The 21,226-nt window shown below is 40.6% G+C and overlaps 1 protein-coding gene across 1 annotated transcript in view; it reads left to right on the forward strand.

The window, feature by feature from the left end:
• The window catches only part of LOC310938627 (transmembrane protein 132C), a gene marked incomplete at both ends in the record, with an annotated part of 148,697 nt that overhangs the window by 97,051 nt on the left and 30,420 nt on the right, over positions 1-21,226 (forward strand). Inside the window, one exon of the mRNA XM_083903167.1 lies at positions 16,532-16,721. Within this exon, the coding sequence (XP_083759293.1) occupies positions 16,532-16,721 (190 nt within the window). The remainder of the gene's footprint in view (positions 1-16,531; positions 16,722-21,226) is intronic.

Consider the following 21,226-nt stretch of genomic DNA (forward strand, 5'->3'; position numbering starts at 1 on the left):
TAGCTTACATGTGGAAGGGAACACACACAATCAATGGTCAGACCAAGCATGGACCAGAGGCTTTTACAACCTGATTTAAATCAAAGGTCCCCTCAGTGCAATCTGATTCCAATGGAGAAAACTCTCCATCCATCAGTGAGATCCATGGATGTTAACAGGCCGACTGCTCCTCAGTGTCTGTGCATGTGTGTGTGTGTGCACATATGCACCTATTTATCTGTATTTGATTAAGAGGGGAAATTAAAGAATAGACTACCATTAGTTGTGGTCTTGAAGACTGTGGCAGTTCTGATTAGTTTGCATCGTAATCGGCGTAATCAGCCTCGGTTGAAAACAATGCAGACAAAACGAAGCGCTTTGGAGAGCGTGTGTGTTTTGGAGAAGGAGATGTCTATTGAAAAAAAATAAATAAAAAAGCAGCGCATGAAAGAGATAAGATGCATTTGTGTGTATAAGAGAAAGCTTGTCCTTGTGTGTGTACGAATGGTCTTTTTAAGTATCGTTTTACAGATGGACAGACAGAGGAAGCGAAGCAATTACCCTTCCAGGTGGTCTAATTTATATGTTTGTGAACCGCTGTTTACTTCAATTGGCTTATCATGAGCGCAGGTAGCGTGCAGTTTGGTTTAAAGAAAATATTTGAATACATTCTGTAATCCTTTTAAGCAATCTTCCAGACATCTTATTTTCCTGTGTTTACCCGCAGGGCCTGTAATGCATTTGAGAAAATGATGGGCCTCCCTTTTATTTAAAAAAAAAAAAATAAACTCCACAGACTCACTCCAAGACGTGCAACTATGTGATCGTTAGATGGATCTGCAGTATTGATTGTGTGTAATTTAATTTGCATAAGTGGCATATATGTGTTGCCGGGGCCCGCTCATGCTTTATTCAATCATAAAGGCTCCATCAAGGAAAACGGCTCCCTGAGTCTAATACGATCAAAATAAAAACACAGTCTTATTTATGCCCCTCAAACCTCCCACCGTCAATGCAAATCAGAATGGACATGATGCCACTAATGAAATATAATTAATTGAATCAAAGAGGAATGATTTATACCACCTTCCTCTTAAGCCACTAAGAAGCCGCTCCGTCTCCTCCTCCTCCTCCTCCTCCTCTCCACCTTCATCTAACCCTAATGTCCTGATGACTCAGAACATGAATAAGATATTTGCTGTGTATCATCGTTGTTGACCTGAGTTGTATCATTGAACTATAGGACAAGAACTGTGTGGCGTAAAAACAGCATCGATTGAGCCTGAGTCTGGGACTGTGAATCAGGCCACGGCTCTGTGGCTAATCAAGGTAATGCAGCCCACGATGCAGCAGGTTAACTTCTTATCTGTCTGTCGTGAGAGTCATTTTCGGATGTTCTCTTGTCACATAGAAGATATGGAGGAGAGCATCATTTTGTGTGCCAGGAACTAAGTATTACAAAGTATTTTGAAGTAACTCCTTCCTCTGACAAAGCTCTTATCTGACTCCCATCAGCAACCAAAGCGAGCACCGGTGTGGTGTTGCCCTCAGACAAGCTTAAGATTGGCCATGAAGCCTGCTGGTGTTTGATAAGGCACTGGTTATTGGCCTTGGGACCTTAGGCTCCAACCCTGTGATCCACTTCACCTTCTAATAAATCACCCACTGAATCGAATCCTTGGCCCTTGTTCGTGATTTCGAGCACTTTGTTCCATTTTGTAAGATTTTTTTTGTTGGGTCTCCTTACAGCGAGTCATAACATATTGTGGATCCAAATTAAACTGAGAAAAGGAAATTAAAAGAATGGACTCAAGGCCAAGTCTGTGTTTTTTTTTTCTTTCTTTCCCAGAATTAGAAAGGTTAAAATTAAATTTGGCATTGAAGTATTAGCCAGAGTAGAGGTCGACCAATATGGGTTTTCTGCAGCTGTTGCCAAGCTAATGAGTTTTTAAAGACATAGCAGCATTTATTAAGTTTCTCTCAACGCAAAAAAACAACCCTTTCATCAGTCCCTATCTGGAATTCATGTGTTTATCTGTGTGTGTGTGTGTGTGTGTGCGCACGGTGAAAATCACCGCAAATCACACGACTACAACCTCTTATAGTTGTTGTTGTGCTATTTTGTTTTTCTTCAACACCAGAGGGAGAGAAGTGACTGGTGTGGTAGAATTAGTGTCTGTGTACATTTCTCTCTTTTCAAATCCCTCTGGCCTCCTGTGGGTATAAGAGGAGAAGGTTTCTGTTTACTTGACAGATTAATGAGGCAAGGGATCAGGAGCAAGGGTCCAGGTCAGAAAGAGGGTCACGGTAGGACTGGCATTCTTATTAACCCTGTCCACATACACCAATTTAATAAAGTGAAACAGGGAGTGGTTTGTTTTCGTGTTTGTTTATATCTGGTCGTGCCACACGCATGTGGGGGTTGTAGGCCATTTCAATGTTCTTTATTTGTACCTTCAGGTGCGGTGTGTGTGTGTGCAGTGTGAAAGAGAGAGAGACGGGAATGAGATCGCTATGGACAAAAATACTGCAGGTGCGATGGATGGAGCAGGACTAGTTCAAGGATGAGCGTGTTTTGAGATGCATATTAGAAGAGCACATAAAAAGAGCAGGAAAATACTTTTGCACTGCAGCACATTTTAATAAAACTGCCAAACATGTGCTGTATTAGTGAGTTAGTAAATGTATTGGAGGTTTATTTAAAGGTCACATATTACGCAAAATCAACTTTTTAATCATTTTAATACTTATATTTGAGACTCTGGAGCCCCTACCAGTCACCAAAGTGTGAAAAAAGATGACTTACTCGTATTTTTGTGGTCCTCCTCAGTCTAAGTACGGGAGATAAAACATGTGATGGTGACTTCCGCACTCACTGCGATGTCACAAGACGCAAAATTCCTGGAATTGTTGTTTCGCGGAGCTCCGCTTTGTCCATAAAACGCGCAAGGGTGCTGGTGAAGGCAACGGCATCCGGAAGTCCGCGAGAAGTTCTATTCTTGGCTCCACAGTGCAGCACAGAGTTCTACACAAACTTCCAGCCTCAGAGGATTTATCTGTCCAGTGGATACATGTTATATATGACGGCAATGTGCCTGCTAGAGCCTGATCACTTTTCCAAATGCTAACTGCTTTTTTTTTAAGAGATACTACTAAACAGAGAGTTCTGAACAGGGCTGTTTGTATTTTTACCAAAGCATGTCACAGACATGTTCATTAGGACACCAGGGAACTAGTTTAACTTGGTGAAATAGGATATAATATGCGACCTTTAACCCTTAGAACTCACGCAGGTGCACCCAAATTTGCCAAGGGGATAATACACAACTCCTTATATGGACATCCTGTGGATGTGTGTTTATAGGTCACATATTCAGGCTTTAAAAAATGTCTTTTTACGTGTTGTTGAGTCAAAGTTATGAAACATTATATCACATTTTTAGTCGTGATATAAAGTAGCAATAATTGTGCTACAAAATTAGACTGTTTTTCTTTGCTCTTTGTTCAGAACCATGAACCATGTGAACTTTGAACTGTGACTTTTTTGAAACATTTTGAGGACTTTTTGCTCAGGTGTGTTTATACATTGGGTGAAAATGAGATGTATTTTTCATGAAGTTGTGCTGAAAAAAAAAAGGATATAAGACACTCTATATTGCACATTCGTATACCCTCTGTATATACTCTATGAGTTCTAAGGGTTAACCGGTGAGGGAAAATAGAAAAACTACACTTCAAAAAGCAAAGAAGAAAGTTATAGCTTTTTTTTTTTTTTTTTAAAGCCTAGTAATGACCAATTAGTATTATAAAATAACCCAACATAGACTGGTACTTTCCCTCACCTTAATGAAAGTGTGAAAGCACAACAGCAGGCGGCCAATAGACACGTGCCTTTGTAATACTTTGGAAATACCAAATCAGGCTAATGTTTTACTTTAATTCACGCAGCAAAAAAACACAAAGAACTCTTTTATTAACTCTCCCCTGTGGTGTGTCACTGTCAGTTTTTATTCCTTTTCACAGATAAAGCCCAGAATGCCATTTTAATCTCGGTGTACATTAGGAATTTTGTCATTTTATTTGTTGAATTTTGAAGTAAACACGGGTCCTTTGTGATGAGAACAGCATATTGAGACAGAAGAATTACGCCCCTGGCAACAGAAATACAGTGTTAATTTGCATTAGTGAATTCTTTTCTTTTTTTTTGTGAATGCAGCTATCTATAAAATTGTCATTGATTTGAGGTAAAAAGGTTTTTTCATTAAGGGGGGAATTAATTATAATCACTTGTGTGAAATGAATGTTTTTGATGACTTTATTAATACATAAGGCAGGGTTAAGGTCATGATACAAAAGTCCCTGCAGTCCTTTCATTTACACGATAGCCTGACCCTTATTACATTATCATATAACTAGCAGCGATTCATTAACTCCACGCCGTGTTGTCATAGTGCTGATCTTTACTTGCTCACATTCCCCCAGCCACCCACACACCACTGTTCTGCTCCTAATGTGATAGAAGGTTAATTTGTGATAAGTAAGTACTGAGTACTGGAGGCAAATATGGACACGGTGACCATGTATTATTGTAAAGATGGGTCTCCACATTCTCCCATCTAAAATAGCCAAAATAGCCCCAGTGTGGGCGCTTCCATCTTGCGCTGGAGCCGAAGCCCGCAATATGCACACATTAAACTGTGATTGTGGGTTAGTCTCGGCGATCAATCAGGACATTTTACCATTTTTTTATAGCATTAAATTAATTATTAAATTCAAGTGACTCACTAAAATGAGCAATTGGGCATATATGAGGTTGTGATAACTACCCCAAAACCATATTAACTTTATTATTAACTTGAAGTTTATAGCTTTTGATCGCTGTCTTGTCGCTCAAGTGTGTCGTGTGTGTGACTTCTGGGTCAGAATTAGTCATTTTCAAACCGCAATCTGACGCAACTCGCAAAAGGCTGCAATTGAATTGCTCTAAATTTGATTGTTCTGTGTTAGGAAAAAAAAATACAATATCTTTACGTTTTCATTGATATATTAATGTTTCACCATGTTTGCAAGTATTTGGCAGAATGATATTTACTCAAACCTTAACTCACACGTTAAAATCACTTAATTAGATATTTATTCCAAATCACCAGTGTCTTCTTTTCGCTGTGTCTTTATAGTTTGACGGTTGAACATCATTATCTGGGTTGTAATAGCTAGAGAACTTAAGCAATGAATGAATGAATGAATGAATTCAAACAGTCCCCGTCTGGCGAAATGAAGAAAACCCTTTCATATCTCTTAAGGTCACATTGTGAAGTCCATGGCCACATGTGGATCTGCATGTCTAATGTTCAGGCCACAGTTCTTCCCTCATGTCAGGCTGCATTTGCCATATTCAGCCTCTTCCTCGGTCGGTCATTTTATTTCAAGTAAATGTGAAGTGCGGTAAAATCTTCCTCAAAAGCAAACGCTGAAGTTTCACATTTTAAAATGTATCCACAATCTTTTCCAAAGCTTTTCACCATCGGCACACATTTGCTCAGACTTCACAGATCAGCAATGTTTTGTTACATCTTAAAAAAAAAAAAAAAAAAAAGGATCTGAGGTATGAGCAAGATGTACATTCAGGTATTTTAAATGTTCTGCTTTACCTTTTACTGTATAGATCTTTGACAGTCCTTGGAAGAGCAGAGGTGAATAAAGAGAGGGGAATTAGCTAAAAAGAAAAAAATAAGATCAACACGTACATCTCTAGCTGCAAATAAACCTAAATGTATTGACATCATGGGCTTTAGAAGTACCACTCTGCAACCGAGAGGCAAATAATGGAAAGGGCAAGCTAATCTAATCCCTTGTCATTTCTGTGAATGCCGTATCTACGTGTACATGTGCACGTCATGGAGGGGGAAAAAAAGAGGAAGTGTCACTTCTGCTGAAGAGTTGAGACTCTGAGGGGAGATTAGCCAGTCACACTGAGTTGATCTTATTGTCCGGGATAAAAGGATGAGCACCACAGCCCTCTGGAGAATTTTACTAACACTCTTACAGCTCACAGGAATCAATAAGGGAAGAGAAGATCTGCTGTTTATAAGGTGGTTGATTGTGTTTCGTCGTTTTCTCTGTTTTACACGTGGCAGCTCCGTACCCAAGCGGGAAAGAGAACTTGGCTTGTGACCCCAATGCGTTTGCTGGTTTGAGTCCCCCGCCAGGTCATGGGCTGGGGAACCCCTGAGCAAGGGTAGCCAATCCCCATTGCTCATTGTTAATTGGACACTCTAAATTCACCTCCAGCCTCCCAAAGCCTGGATAAATGGGAGGGTGGTGTCAGGAAAGACATCCAGTGGAGAAATCTCAGCCAAATCGTCTGCCGTGGCGACCACGAGAGAGTGATTTGGCTCGTAACCGGCAGCTTTGGCCTCAAGAGGAGGTTAAATAGCGACAGGGTGGCATCCATTTGTTCTGTTTCCCACATGTTGTCAGTGTTAGTGAACTGCAACAGTTGTGATGCAACATTAAGCTCAATTAAGTCTTTTTCTTCAATAACTTTAAAAAAAAACAAAAAACATTGTACATTAGCAGCGTATAAGTTATGCGAGCTTGATAAAGCAATGAGGCTGTTGAAACAGCTGTGGCCCAGTTGTGGAGAAATGACACAGATGTTTGTCGGATACGCAGATATTAACCTCACTAACTTAGGGAAATGTGGTGCGTTTGCATGATTTTTACTTACTCTTTCAGAACTGGAAGATGCATTTGAAATGTAGTGGTCCACAACACTCTTAGAAATAAGGGTTCCAAAAGGGTTCTTCTACAAGGGCTGAGGTTCTACCTGGAACCATTTGTTTTTCAAGGGTTCTTGGTGACACTAATGGTTTCAGTAAGAATTTTATTTCTAAGAGTAAAGCTGAAGCATCTGCCCAAGTTGAATTGTTTTGTCCTGGCAAAGGAGCAGTTCGGGTTAGGGTCAGTTACACTACCGTTCAGAAGTTTGAGGTCACTTAGAAATGAATTCTCAGTCACTTAAACTCTTTACGGCAGTTAATCAACCAAAGGTAATGCAGCTTTGCATGCAGTTCGATTTTTTGGGAAACATTGTCTTCTCTTATTATTTAAATGCAGTACCGATGTTTTTTAATTATTTAACCAAGAGCTTTGCACTCCATAAACCCCCTCACAAGCACAATGCCATACCAGTACTATACTAACACCACAGTATGATAATGTTGTTCATGCTGCTTTTAAGCAGACGTCGTCGTAAAAAGACAATATAATTATTCATATGTGCATTTATGGCAAAGAAAAAATGTCACTTACAGGACAATCTGTGACATGTGTCAGTGTTTGATGGGTAATGTTTACACCCCGTGTGCTCAGGGTTTACAGTTTGATGAGACAGTCGAGCCGTTTCCCCTGATATGCGTGTTTTTCTTTACTTAAAATCAATTTGCATACATTTTCAGGCACCCTGTTGCTATGTGACAAGCTGTTTTTTTTTTTTCCTGACACAATCTTGAGAGGGGGGGGATTTTTCGTCTGTGACAATTTTGTAGCACTTAAATGAGAAATCACGCGTTTGCACACTTTAAATAAGGCGATAACTGTGACAGTGTCTGTCTGTTGTTGTGTGTTTAGCTCATAGGAGACGAGCTCGCCACTGCTTTCTGCACTATGTTGTTTGTGTAGCCAATTTTCCAGTGTTTCCTCAGCTGATTTTCAGGCTCTGATTGGCTTTTGCTACGATATGGCACAGAGTGGCCCGTGCTGCTTTTTGATTGGCCGATGCATGGAGCCACATCTGTTTCATGTAAGAAGCTCGAATTCTTTCATTTCACACACCGTTTGAGAGGAATATCAGAGAAACATAGCGCCGAGGAGGAAAAGAAGAGAAGATCAGCAGGGCAGTTGAGAGAGGCAAAGTGATGGGAGAAAGAAAGGTGTGCAGGGAAGAGGAGAAGGGAAAAAACTGGGGGGATCAGAAAAGACGGGGGTTATGTCGGAACATATCGAAGAGGAGACAGAGCAAAGATAAGAACTGCAGAATTTCAGTTTTTTTTTTTTCCATCCTCTGCCCCAACCCCATTTTCACTCTGCAGGCCCACTGTGAAAGCAAACTAAAAGGACTGTCCCAAATATCATTTTTGGAGCTTCAAGGCTTCGGTGACAATTACTGTTAGATATTCCTGAGGAGGAGGAGGGGGGGGGGTGTTGCTTTTTTTTTGTTGTAACTTGCAAAGCCAGTCACGTACATATCACTGCCCCAGAGTCAGTGCCAGTAACCTAACATCAGAGATGTGTGCACAACAGAATTTTAATTACGATGGCTGTCAAAACATTTAACTAAAAAAAAAAAGAGGAAGCAATTAAAGGCAAAATCCAGAGTTTCAAACATTCTAGGTCTATTTTCGGATCATAACGGGTTCATCCTTTGTGTTGTTTTTTTTGCGAATTTCGACTTGACAAACTAGACAAACCGTTATTTTTTAAACCACTCCAAACAACATTTTGCTTCTGTGGTAGTGAGGAGAGTCCATAACTTTGCAAGTGTACAGACAGTTTGTGTAGCCAGTACTTGACCCCAAAGTTGTCTTGTCCTGTGACGTCATCTCCAAAGTCGGTAACAGTCTGACATTTCATCATCACGCTGCTGATATAAGAGCTGTCTCCAAACGGACTATGGCGTTCCATGCAGCTCCCTTTCAATTTTCGACTTCAACGCTAGCCTATATTGGAATACGGAAACACTTTCAGTGATCTGGTGTCAACTGAGAGAGCGTTTGGCGCTGCATTCTGCAATTGCCTGTTATGGAGAATGTTTAAATATTAATGAAGAAAATCAAGGTATATTGATACGGTTCAAAAACAAAACAAAAACACATTTAAAACTTCACAATCTCTGCTGATTGGTTTGTTGAAATCAAAGTGTTTTTAAGATTTCAGGTTAACACACAGGTAACATAATAGTTTCGAATGTCCCCAGAAGTTACCAAATAGTTCTTTGCCCGGTAAAGTGTTAAGATTAGACATGGCTCATAACCCCCCAGAGATTTTCCTCATACACGTCTTCTAGCAATCTTCTTCCTTTTCCTTGGTGTGGTGGCATTCACCAAAAATGTAAACAAAATGTTAAAAAAAAAAAAAAGACATGTTTTTGCAGCAATTAACACCTTCGTTTTGACAGCAATAACAATATAATTAATTAGAATTATATTTCATCATGTATAAAGCATATACTAATTATAATAATTCACAAAAAATATCAACACAGCTTCCAGGTGAAGCTCAGTCTTACAACCTAATCTGCAGACATGGACAAGGCTGATGTCTTTGATGCATCCTGAGGGAAATCTCCCTGCCAACATAAATTGGTTATTCTACATTTCACCTGCTTCCTGACATGGATTTGATTTTATGATCTGTTTCATTATCTGTCCGTCATATGTCAATGTTTATTGCTCCATTCCACTCAGATGAAACAGGCATCACTGGCCGGAAGGCTACCGCTACCGCTACCGCTACCACCCCTCCCTCCCTCCCTCCCTCCCTCCCTGCAGACAGCACAAGGTTAGGATTAGTGTTTTATAGGTGCCGCACCTTTATTACTAACAACTGTGACTTGGTTCAGTGAGCTGTCTTTGGGGAAAAAATTTCACGTCGAATAAATCAAGATCACTTACCATTACTTGAGCGTTGTTTTTGTTTTATTTTATGGCGTTTTTTCTTTCTCGCTCTCACGCCTCCCTGCATATCAACCTTCTCCACCCCTGCGGGGGCCTCCATCGGCCCTGATGGCTGAATAACTCCTAACGACCCCCGCAATAACAAGCGTCTCCAAACCACCTCATTCAGAGCGGTTCTGCTGTCCACCAGCGCGGCGGAGGATGATGAGTGTCGGGGTCGAGCTCTGCTACTTGCAATAGGATCTCATTAGCATTTACTGGAAAGAAGAGACAGATATTAGACCTGAGATAGTGGAACTCATTAGAGGAGGGCCCTGGACTCCCTTGAGATGTACACACACACACACACAAGCTCGCAAAATATGGTTTCTGCTCCACCACATCCTAATTTATTAGGATGTGTGGAATATTATGATTTTAAATCATAATATTCTAATGACCCTCAACTGCGCCGGGCTAAATGACCTCATTAAACACACATTCAGTTTGGCTCCCGCTGAACTGGAGTCAGGGGTTGCATCTGTGGTTAATCTGACCTTTATATCTACACACTAAAACACGCCGCCGACGGGGATCTTGTTGACACCAGGTTTTATTTATTAGACGTAGTATTATTATTATTATTATAATTCTTCCCTTGAGGCCCTAAACCAATTAAAATCAAAATGAACTTCTGTTTTGAGGAGCCACTGACAAAGGCCATGTTTTTGCAGCACAGCTGGCGAATAAGCGAACGACGAATAATTAACACGGCTTACGGAAAAGAGAATCACGCGGACGCTCGCTGAGTGATGGACGGAGCAGTCGTCGCATTTTATCTCAGTCAAACTCCGTAGTAACTGCGGATTATGATAAAAGGAAACTATTCTTATTTGCTTTCCCGCTGAGAGTAATGTGATCAATACAAAAAAAAAAACAGGGAATCCGATATCGCCGTCCGTGAGTGTAGAAAACCTGGAAGCGTGGAGTTTTGGTTTTAGTCGAGATTTCCTGAAATTGTTTCTCGACTTCCTGGGCTTTTGTCACCGTGAGGTTACAAAGCAACAAGTGGAGATTATACCTGCATGACTGATTCCAAGCGCCAGCGTTTGTGTCCCTATCAACACCTGGAATATTTGTGTGTTGTGGGTGCACAGTTGCTGAGTAAAATCTTGAGTTAGAAATCCAAGATTACAACCTAGAGCGTGTAGGAGTTCTGCTTGTGTTGTATTTATTTAGACCTGTAAAGTATTGCTAATTAAGATTTCTGAACAAGAAGAATTACCCTAACACAGGAGGGGTCAAAAGCAGAAGGTGCTTATTTGTGAGGAGACAGATGGAGTTCCTCATCCTCATCCATCGTCACACAGGATTTGTTAAATTACTGCTGGTCTCAAGTTAGGATTAAATTATGGCCCGAGACAGATGTACATACTGCACTGCTAAAATAAATACACGTGTGTGTTTCTTGGTAAAACAAGACTACATTTGAATATGCTATGACATGTTAAAGACAACAAAACAAACAAAAGGTTTGGTAAGAGAATACATCTGTTTCTCTCTCGCAACTACATAATTATCAAGCTTGCCATTGGCAGGTCTTAGATGCAACACACACCACTGCATTGGCTCCCAGCTGCACATACATAAATAGCAACAAAGTGCCCAGTGCATTGAAGGAAACTCCAGTCAGAGTTTCCTTCAATGGGTCCTATAGCACGTCCGTCTTGAATTGCATTTTTGACGCAGGTGTCCTCTCCCTCTTGTTTTCGCCTGAGCCACAGTCACACAGAAAATGTTGTGTGTGCAGAGCCACAAACGTCTGAATAAATAAATGTTCTCGAGTGAAAACCCAGAACAGAAGCCTTAAGATTAAACCTGAAACAATTAAGCAATGAATTGATTCATAAATCAATGTCATAACTATTTTTTGATAAATTAGTTTTTTCTGTTCTGCAAATGTTCACTCATCTGAGCTGGAATGTTTCCATAAAGTGAACATTTGAGGATTCCATAATTTTTTAAGTTTGGGAAACATCAATCAATACTTTTCACCATTTTTTGCACCAATCGACTTAATTCAATTAGGCAAAAGATGAACTTGTTCATTTTGAAAACAGTCGTTACTAGAGCTGAAACAATTACTCCATTGATCGATTATTAATCGATTACTACATTAATTGTCAGAAGATTTCTGATTGTTTCAGCTTATATTTTCTCTTTCTTTTCTCCATGTAACAAAGAAATAATTAAAAACTGAAATTGATCTGTGGACAAAACAAGACACAGATCAAAATGTGAAATTTTCTGACATTTTATGGACTAAGCGATAACTTGATTAGTGAATAAATCATGGAAATAATCAACAGATTTATCGATTTTGAAAATAATCGTTACTTGCAGCCCTACTGTAGACTTCTCACTGAGAGGTTCATAGCCTGTGAGGTAGAAGAATGCTGGTGACTCGAGTTTGCTGCTTTGGGGCGATGATGCTGAAGAACATCGATGTTCAGCGATGATGCTTGCTGGTCTACAGGTGTTATCTAATCTGGACCAGGAAGAGGAGGACGAGTTGGGTCCTCCTAGAGCCTGATGATGGATGCCGTTCATGCCACAAGTCCTCTGACTCAGAGCCATTTATCAGCAGTTCACCCATTTCCTCAATGGGGGATTTAGATGAGAGCTATCCATGCATCTTCTACACTCTTAGAAATGAAGGTGCTAAATTGAACCATATAAGGTTCTTCAGCTTGTACTCATAGAAGAACCCTTTCAGGCTCCAGGTAGGACCTTTTTATAAAGGTTCCACCTGGAAAGCTTTTGGAGGGTTCCCAAAGAACCCTTTTAAAACCCTTTATTCGGGAAAGGGGTTTTGAAGGGTTCTCTGGATCAAAATGGTTCTTACTGGAATCATTAGTGTTACCAAGAACCCTTCAGAAGCAAATGGTTCCTGATAGAACCTCAGCCCTTTTGGAACCCTTATTTCAAAGAGTGTATCGCTTTATCCTCCTCATGAGGGTCGTGTGGGACGCTGGTGCCAATTCCAGCTGACATAGGGCGAAAGGCGGGGTCACACCCCGGTCAGGTCATCAGTCCATCACAGGGCCACATAGAGACAAACAACCCTAATGCTCAAAGACCCTTGCTACGATCAGGTTGTGAACCGGCGTCTTCTTGCTACAAAGGCAAAAAGTTCTAACAACTACACCAACCGTGTAGCCTGCCACTGATTTGCCTTTGTGAACAAAATAAAGCAGCCAACAACATGATACACATGCATCACGTCAGGTTAGGACTGTTGGGCGTGAACACACCCTGTCAGAGAGTTTCATGTTTCAAGAGGACAGTCTTGTTTGTCCCAGCTGTGTGCATTTGCTCATTTGAATATTTCAATGTCACACCGCAGAAGGCTCTTGATTGGCTACATTTGGACCAGTCGGAGGGAAAACTTCCAACTGGTACAAATAAAAAAAAATGACCTTGGTTCCAAAAAAAAAAAAAATCTGCATAGGCCATTAGAGCATTTACACCGCGGACCTGCTAAACTCGTGGTGATTTCGCTGTTTTGAAATGAACGCAGGTCTTTGATGCATCATTGTTGTCAGCGCTAACTGAATCACTGCTGTGCATGAAAGGAAGCCCTTTGGGCGTCTAAGAGAGACAGCAGACTTCTCTTTCACTACTTTTCTCAGAGCCAACTATCCACAAAGGTGTTGAGAGAGAAACACGGTTACAAGTTTAACCAGGCTTTTGTGTTCCCTCTGCTACTCTTTTATTTTTCTGCTTTCAAATAATAGAAATTTCCCTTTTTTTCTTCTTTTTCTTTTTATTGTTGCCACTGATACCACTTTTTTTTCCCCCTCACCCAGGGCCGCTTTTGTTGTTATGAGGGTGTAATTGAAATGTAGGTTACAGAAAAAAAGTGTACATTTTCTATTCCTCTCGAGTGTCTTCTTTTACCTTGTTCCGTTTGTGCTTTCGCGCGCAGACAATAGCACCGACAAACGGAGATAACTCAAAAGCTTCCACAAGATGACATGACGGATTTTCTGCCTTAGTTCACCGCAACAAATCTACAACGATACTCGGGCATTGTTCTGTGATCCCAGTGGAGATCTGTGCTTTCAGGAAGGTAGACCTTTCTAAACCTGTTTCCGCTCTATTGTTGTTTTTGTGTTTTTTTTTTGTGTATTTTCCACCTCTGTCTCTGCACTCACCTCTTGTTCCCCATCTCCATCCAGGAGTCAGGGCAGAGGAAGTGATGTGTATTGAATTGTATGGTAATTGTGCAGAGGAAAGGGCACACGGTGCAGATACGCTTCTAATGAGACATGGAGGAAGCAGGCTGACCTCTCCAACCGGTGGGCTGTGGACATTTATCATCCCAAACACATTCTGGCTGAGAAGGGGGGGTTGGCTGCGGGGGAGGGAGGGGAGAGAGAGAGAGCACCGCCCTCTATTGGAGGCCACACAGCACTGCAGGTAAGGGAGGACTGGAGGGACAGACTGAATATGCACAGAGGGCGAGTTGTATATTGTTCAGCACTAAACCATTGTCCGTCTACGTCTACGTTTTTAAAGCAGGACCGCGCATCGGCCCGATAATTGATTTGGCCGTAATTATACACCCACAAGCATAAACCTACATAATCACCGCAGTCACTACCTCTGGGCTCGGCGTGCTGTCAAGCACGGTCGAGGATGTCCCACTGCGGCTCTGCAGCGCTCTCCCGAGTTTCTGTCTGAGGAAAGAACCTGACGTGATGGATGTACTCGAGCACCGGCAAGTGGCTGATACTCCACAGCGAAATCCCAAAAGTGGGGGATTTCTCAACAAATCCATTGAGCTGTGAAACCATATATAACTCCAGTCTACAGTGCGAGATGTTTGCTCTCGGCGTTTCTATTCCCTCTGTTTTACTTTGGACGTTTCACTTTGATTGTGGATTTCGAGCGGCAGGAAATCACGTGCCAGAGTGTACGTCGTGATTTCAACATTGCTAACGTACTCATTATAATATAACGTTTTCTTGGTAGTTTAATCACTGCAGATTTCATAGGGATATTCAGGAAACAAGGTTTATCTTATTTAGCATAAATGTGAAATGAGGAAAGATGCAATATAGAGACAGAGCGTTAATGAGCTGCGAAAAAACAGATGTAATTTCTTTTACTGAAAACTACTTGCATGGTAAATAGAATCATAAAAGTAAAACAGCTCTATTATGTTATGTTCTTCCGATCTACAAATCCCCAGAAGAAAATGATTTTTTGTTCTGTACATCTGTAAATTTTACCCAGTCCTCTCATAAACCTTTAAACACAGGTGACATCAATATTTTAAGCAAGCGTTATTCAATGGTCTTTACGTTTTTTGAGACTCACTTGGAGATTATGAATAATTCTGTCATGTACAGAGTATTTCCAGAAGTGCTTAAACTTAGTGTTTTGGTTAAAACCAACACTAAAGTGAAATTAATTGTTGTTTTTGTGTGAACTGTGAGATAATTAGATGAATTCTCAACCAGCGATGAGGTACAAGACCTCAATTTATACCTGTGTAATTCTGCTGTTTATATAGGAAAACTGCATCTCTGAATTTCAGACTTTCCAAGTGAAAAAATATAGGAAGTCAAATTGATAATTACAGAAAAAAAGAGGCTTTGCTGTTTTCTATTCACTCTTCATCCAGTTTCCAAAGCTGTTCTCCTTCTCATGCTTTCTCACCAGAGTGGATCCTTAAATCTGCACTTTGAAGTCGGGCTAGTGTCTGAGTTTTGAACACACACAAGAGAGGGAGATGGGGGTTTAAATGCAAGCTTGGCTAAAATATGTTCAAGGGAATCCTTGGATCTCGAACACACACACACACACACACTCCAACCCCAACACATGCTCAGTCTGGGTGTCTCTCCAGCCTCGTTTAAGTCGTCTCACAACCAAACAGCAAAGGCTGGTGAATCTCATGGAAACATATCTGTTGGCTCTCAAATCGCCCTTTACTTGTGTTTCTAGCATCAGAAATAGCGTGAATGTTTTGGGTCTGTGAGCCACTTCGAGATCCCCAAGTGCAAATTGTGTTTTTCAAGACACCGTGTTTATCCGGTGTCTGGCTGCTGGAAAAGATGTTTTTGCACAAAGCAAAGTTTTGGACTCCACAGAGGAATAACCTGAGAGAGGAGGGCTGCTGCAGCGTGATCAAACGTAGCACTCAGCAAATCAAATAAGTTTGGAGGATTTTATTTTGCATTCATTGTTTTTCTGCTTTGTTTGCATCTCCATCAGCTAAGAGAAAATTATTCGCTTGGCCTTGGCAATCTCTGCAAGAGAGGCTCCATATTGCAAATATGGAAAAAATAAATAGCTTTTTTTTTTCCTGTCAGCATGCTGGTCGAGTGTGGATGTGAGAATGAATTTCAATGGTGTTGCGATTAGTTTCATATCAGATCCTGAGATGGGGAATGTGTTGCTTACATTTTAAGGAAGAAATATTCAAACCCTGTAGCACGTGTGCATCTGCTTGCAGCGCTGCATCGCCATTACCACCACAAAGAATTCATCTTACATGTTTTTTTTTACACCTGATTAAAGTGTACTATTCATTTCCTTCCGCCCACTACACACTCCTGTTAATGGACAATAACAACCAATTCCCTTTATTCTCACTCTCTCCCCTTTCCTCTGCCCTTCTTTAACGTGATTCTTCCTCTGTGTTCCTCTCTTTTTCTTCAGTAATAAACAAACCTTTTATCTTTCTTTCAGCCATTTCTCTTTAGGTCACTCTTGTCACGTGTGCTTCTCTGATTGCTACTCATTATTCTCTGCCCTCCTTCTTTTTTTTTATCTAAACCCACTCCTGACACACACTCATCATCTGTCTCTCTCTTTGCTTGCAGAGTGGAGGCGGCGGGTTACCAGCGAGTGCTGCAGGTGGACCTGGAAGTCAACGGACTGATGGTGCCTCAGGGAGGGAGGGAAGTCACATGGCAGGTGGAGTACCCGCTCACTCGCACCGTGACCAGCGAGGTGCAGACCCACATCCGCCTGGCACCGCAGGACCTGGGTGGCATCGTGCCACTGGCCATGGTAAGGACTGGGTGGCTGAGGGTTGTGAAGGTTGGGAAGCTAATCTTGTGCGTAGACATTCGTGCATCTGAATGATCGTGACTCGAAAGACGTCCTAAGCTGATTATGTCACTTCCGGGTATTGGCCAATCACAAGACAGTTGGGAAGGCTCTAATTAATAACAGGACCACTCTATGTGAGCTTTAAACATATACAGATGTCCATCACATTCAAACCGTCATAAAATGGGTTCACACAATGATGGTCAAACATCATGACTCTCCCTGTAGCTATGTTTAACATTCCCCAAGCTGCACACAGGAAGTGAAAAGACAAAGAAGTATCCATCCAGCTTAGTCAAACACTTTCTCAGTCAGGTATGATAGTATTGCTTGACAGAGCCCCTTTGCGGTTGAAGGACACAGTAGGGGTGGGAATCTGTAGGTTCCTCGCGATTCGATTATAAGACGATTATTGATGCATCTCGATGCACTTTAAATCAGTCTTTTGAAAGTCTTTGTCTCACTCTGTCATCACTCACCGATTACCCACCGCTATTTTTAACAACAGTGCATTTATCATGAGAAACAAGAGTTTAATTTCTTTTCAATTGTCTTTTATTAAACCAAATGAAAATGAGTAAACTGGAAAGTTACAACTGCTTTGCAAAGACGTAACGTCTTGAATCACATATTTAGCGTCCAGTCATCGGTGATAACAGTGGCGACAGATGTCCAAGCATCACATGTCATTACATGACCCCCGTGAGGTCATGACTTCTCTTTTGGTTTTGTAATGTCGCGATCGTCGGGTCAGTGAATTCGCTTTTCATGCGTCTTTGTTTAGAGCTGCAACTAACAATTATTTTCGTAATCAATTAAAATGTCCATTAATTTTCTCGATTATTCGGGTAATTGTTTGTTCCATATAGTGTCAGAAAACGTTAAAAAACCTGATCATTGTGTTTGTCAAACCTGGAAATGATGATGTTCTCAAATGTCCACAAACCAAAATTATTCAGTTTTTAATGATTTGAACAAAGAAATGATTGATGAACAGAGAAAAATATTCACGTTTAAGACGCTAAAGCAATCATGCCATCTATTTTACGTTATTGAACATTTAAATAATCAGAATTTGGACATTGTGAATCGATTCAGAATCGTCCTCGTCTGAATTGCGATGCCTCTAAGGATCAGTGTTTTCCCCACTCCTAGGACAGCAAACATATCATTTCTGTTCAACGACTGATCAGAGGCGCAATAATAAGGCACTGCAGCCTTAACGTAAATGAGACCAGATCACAATAGGATTGTTGGGACATTGTTTCTGAAATATAACAACGTCTCTAAGCCTTAGTGCATTTATTTCCGTCTCAGACTGTGAGGGCGATCCGTGTTTCCGTTTGAAGTTACTGTCCCTAAAACTGGGGGAACATTGACGTAAACAGGTCATGATTTCTGCACAGTTCAACTGAGGATTTAATGGGCTCAGATTAAAGCCGGGGTATAGTTATTATTTCATCTCAAAACTTTTGGCGCACTGGTTAAAGAAAAGTGATGCAGCACAAGAAAATGGTTTCACTGTCCTCATATCCCCCCGACTTCCCACTGTTAGAAGCAAAATAAAGCAGGGGAATAAATCATAGGAAAAGTGAAAAGTGGATTGCACATTTCTGACAGAAAGAGCAGAACAGGTAAACATAATAGAAGCCAAACATGCACCTCATTAGAATTCCGTGAATGAGAAGCGTTCCTCACCATGACACCATGAGATGTTTTCTCATAATCGCACAGCTTGTGGTGGATTTTTTTTTTCATGCCACTTGACAAATCTGGTGCACAATTGAACGTTCTTCTCTTTTTTTTTGTGAACCAACGCAGTGCCCGTGGGAAATATGTATTCCTATAGTGGGAGGTGAAGAAGATTTTTCAGTTATGGTAATGCTAATGATAAGAAACGTAAAGGCTAACATAATACAAATATTGTGCAACCTCATTAGCCACAACGCAAATGTTATGTGACTGTCACAACAGCTAGCTACGCTACTGCTAATCGAAAATTAAAAAGTTTGCGTTGTGCCTAATGAGGTTGCACAGTGTTTGTATTATGTTAGCCCTACACTAATGCTAATCGTAGCCTCGCTAGCATACCTTTGGAAACAGTTTTGCCAAGTTAACCGCAAAGTAGTAGCATGCCAATTCAAAATAAATATGTGCTTACGTATTGGTGAATGGACACCTCGTCGTTTCAGCTTAGCACCATGTTCTGTGGTGAACCTTGTGAAAATGTCTCACCCACCATGAGGACAGCCTCTTCACCCCCAACTTCCCCGCTCCAGACAGCACAACTGCTGCTGATGAGCCACTGCCTACCTTGTGTAACATGATAAATCAGTGAAAGTGCACCGTGATAAATCAGCAAAAATTTAAATTCCTCCATAAATCAGCAAAAATTTGAAATCAAGGATGCACACCATCGGGTCATGCTCTACCCATATCCAAAGTCTTAGGGCAATCTGACTAACGGTCAGCGAGATATGCCTGTCACAGACACACAGACACAACTTGCTTTATAGATCGATGCTAGAGGAAATTATAATAAATTATAACTTTCCCTTTCAAAAGAAGAGGAGTCACAAGCATTTTGTTTTTTTTTCCAACACAAAGCTTGTCGGTTTTAAATTGCACGCAATCTGTCCACTCCTCATTTTGGACAACTGTCTGATGAGTTAATTAATTGGATTTCAACACTCCAAACATGGATGATTACAGAGTAATTGCTAATTACTCTGTAAACATGAGCAATTGTCGTGTAATTGTTTTTTTTCCCCCTTCTTCTCAAATTGAAAGGGAAAACTACTCAGTATGCAGGAAAGAGGTAAGAATAGTTTTAATTTTCCTTCAAGATAATGGCCACATTAAAAAAAATCAAATGCCTCCGAGCACTTCGTAAACTTTTATTATGGCAATTTGATGAGGCAAGCAGTACAGTCCCAAATTATGGTTTCTGGCCAATGAAGTAGCCTTGAGACTTTGACTTCAACACTTTTCAACTTTTAATGTTTTTTTTAAAGGTGGGCAGCTGTCTTTGTCCACATGGAAGTGATGACATTTTGATGGAGAGACAAACTAAATGTTGTCTGATAGACATCTGGAAAGCAGATGCAGCAAATTGTAATCATTAATTTATTTTTATTTTTTATTTTTTTTCAAAAGGTTGCATCACTTATTAAATAAGTGCATGAAGAAACACTGCAGGCAATAACATAACATGATAATAATGTGAAAAGTGTAGACTTTTAATAGTTTCGACACTGATTCTAACATTTATTTATCAAATTAAATGCACAAACCCCTTTAATGTGTAATTACGCTTATGACAAAAATACCAACCTGATCTGCTGCAGCTGTATTAATAGCCAGATTCACACAAAACTTGACAACATATCAACGAGACACATTTGTTTTGCTTGCATTTCAGTTTAAAAATGTAAAACTATCTCAAACTAGAGACTGACTTTGCCCATGATGGACAAAAAAAAAGACTAAAATTGATGATAAATGGATAGAGATTTTTTTAAGTCTAGAGGTAAAGACACCAGTGGAGTTCAGCTCTCTACACTCTTAGAAATAAAGGTTCTAAAAGGGTCCTTCTACAAGGGTTGAGGTTCTACCTGGAACCGTTTGCTTCTGAGAAACACTTTCCCGAAAAAGGGTTAGGGTGGGGTTCTTGGTAACACTAATGGTTCCAGTAAGAACCATCCAGAGAACCCTTTAAAGCCCCTTTCCTTAATAAAGGGTTTAAAAGGGTTCTTGGTGGAACCCTCCAAAAGGGTTCCAGGTGGAAACTTTATAAAAAGGTTCTACCTGGAGCCAAAAAGGCTACTCCTATGAGGTCAAGCCGAATAACCTTATATGGTTCTACTAAGCACTGTTATTTCTAAGAGTGTAATATCAGCTGAGACAAATGAAAGAGATTAACGATGAAAATTATTTCTATGCCTGTAATGAATTGCGCTATTTTATGTGATAATACACATGCAGTACAATCTGAACGTTAAAATACTGGATAAGTAGAATACCAGTTTTTCAACTGTTGCTCCAAGTTAACGTGATTTTTACTTCACCACAAACAATTTTACATTATTTTGGAAAGGTTGGAGATTTTCCATTTTCAAGAAACAGAGTCCCCTGACGCTGCTACATGTTGCTCCAACTTCAGATAACTGTGTGACTTTTTACATTACACACAAACAATTTACAGTGTTTCGGAGATGTGGGAGGGATGTTGTTTCAAGAAACCGGAGTCCCTTGAAGCTGCTACATAGCTGTCGTTTTTGAGCAGCAGACTTTTGTCAGCGCCTCTTTTGTGTTTTCAGTCATGCCACAACCTGCGGCCACCTCGCTTTACTCGTTTATGTCGCTGTTGTCACCATCTGTCTCGACATAAAACGAAGAACGGTAAACTGTCGCCGAGCTTTACACACGATCCAAACACGTCATGCTTAAAAGAGAGTCATATG

Source organism: Microchirus variegatus (genome assembly GCF_963457635.1).
Source record: "Microchirus variegatus genome assembly, chromosome: 16".
Lineage (NCBI taxonomy): Eukaryota > Metazoa > Chordata > Actinopteri > Pleuronectiformes > Soleidae > Microchirus > Microchirus variegatus.